Below are 1,136 nucleotides of genomic sequence, written 5' to 3' on the forward strand. Positions count from 1 at the left end.
CTCGGAGTCTGCAGCCCAGCCCGCCCGTCCGCCCGCCTTCCGCTCCTTGTCAAGATGTCGACCGTCCACGAAATCTTAAGCAAGCTGACCCTGGAGGGAGATCACTCCCTCCCGCCCAGCGCCTACGCCACCGTCAAGGCCTACGGAAACTTTGATGCTGACCGCGACGCTTTGACCCTGGAAACGGCCATCAAGACCAAAGGTGTGGATGAAGTGACGATAATTAACCTTTTAACAAACCGCAGCAATGAACAGAGGCAGGATATCGCTTTCGCCTATCAGAGGAGGACCAAGAAGGAATTAGCGGCTGCTCTGAAGTCTGCCCTCTCTGGCCACCTGGAGACGGTCGTTCTGGGCCTGTTGAAGCCCCCCGCACAGTATGATTCCTCTGAACTGAAGGCAGCCATGAAGGGTCTGGGGACTGATGAAGACACGCTGATCGAGATTATCTGCTCACGGACGAACCAGGAGCTCAACGTCATCAACAAAGTCTACAAAGAAATGTATAAGACTGAACTGGAAAAGGACATTATTTCCGATACGTCCGGGGACTTCCGGAAGCTGATGGTCCAACTAGCCAGGGGGAAGAGAAACGAAGACAGTTCGGTGGTGGACTACGAGCTGATTGATCAAGATGCCCGGGACCTGTATGATGCTGGAGTGAAGCGGAAGGGCACGGATGTTCCCAAGTGGATCAACGTTATGACCGAGAGAAGCATCCCCCACCTCCAGAAAGTGTTTGAGAGATACAAGAGCTACAGCCCCTACGATATGCTGGAGAGCATCAAGAAGGAGGTGAAAGGAGATCTGGAAAACGCCTTCCTCAATCTCGTTCAGTGTATTCAGAACAAGCAGCTCTACTTTGCTGACCGCTTGTATGACTCCATGAAGGGCAAAGGAACCCGCGACAAGGTCTTGATCCGAATCATGGTTTCCCGGTCTGAGGTCGACATGCTGAAAATCAAGAGCGAGTTCAAGCGGAAATACGGGAAATCCCTCTATTACTTTATTCAGCAAGACACGAAGGGCGATTACCAGCGGGCGCTGCTGAATCTGTGCGGAGGAGAAGATTGAAGGCCGTGACGGGAAGGAGAGGAGAAAGCCAGCCCCGTGCGACGTCCCTGCCTCTGGGAAAG

At 53.3% G+C, this 1,136-nt stretch overlaps 1 protein-coding gene across 1 annotated transcript; it reads left to right on the top strand.

Moving 5' to 3' along the window:
* The first annotated feature begins 54 nt into the window (after positions 1-54).
* LOC117800111 (annexin A2) lies at positions 55-1,074 on the top strand. The gene has a single exon (XM_034652646.1). It carries the CDS (start codon positions 55-57, stop codon positions 1,072-1,074), a length of 1,020 nt encoding a protein of 339 aa, XP_034508537.1.
* The last annotated feature ends 62 nt before the right edge of the window (positions 1,075-1,136 follow it).

This window comes from Ailuropoda melanoleuca, unplaced genomic scaffold (assembly GCF_002007445.2).
Source record: "Ailuropoda melanoleuca isolate Jingjing unplaced genomic scaffold, ASM200744v2 unplaced-scaffold63872, whole genome shotgun sequence".
In the NCBI taxonomy this organism is placed as follows: Eukaryota; Metazoa; Chordata; class Mammalia; order Carnivora; family Ursidae; genus Ailuropoda; species Ailuropoda melanoleuca.

Excerpts from the sequence above, each read along its gene's own strand:
- LOC117800111 (XM_034652646.1), top strand. The coding sequence starts at position 55 with ATGTCGACCGTCCACGAAATCTTAAGCAAGCTGACCCTGGAGGGAGAT.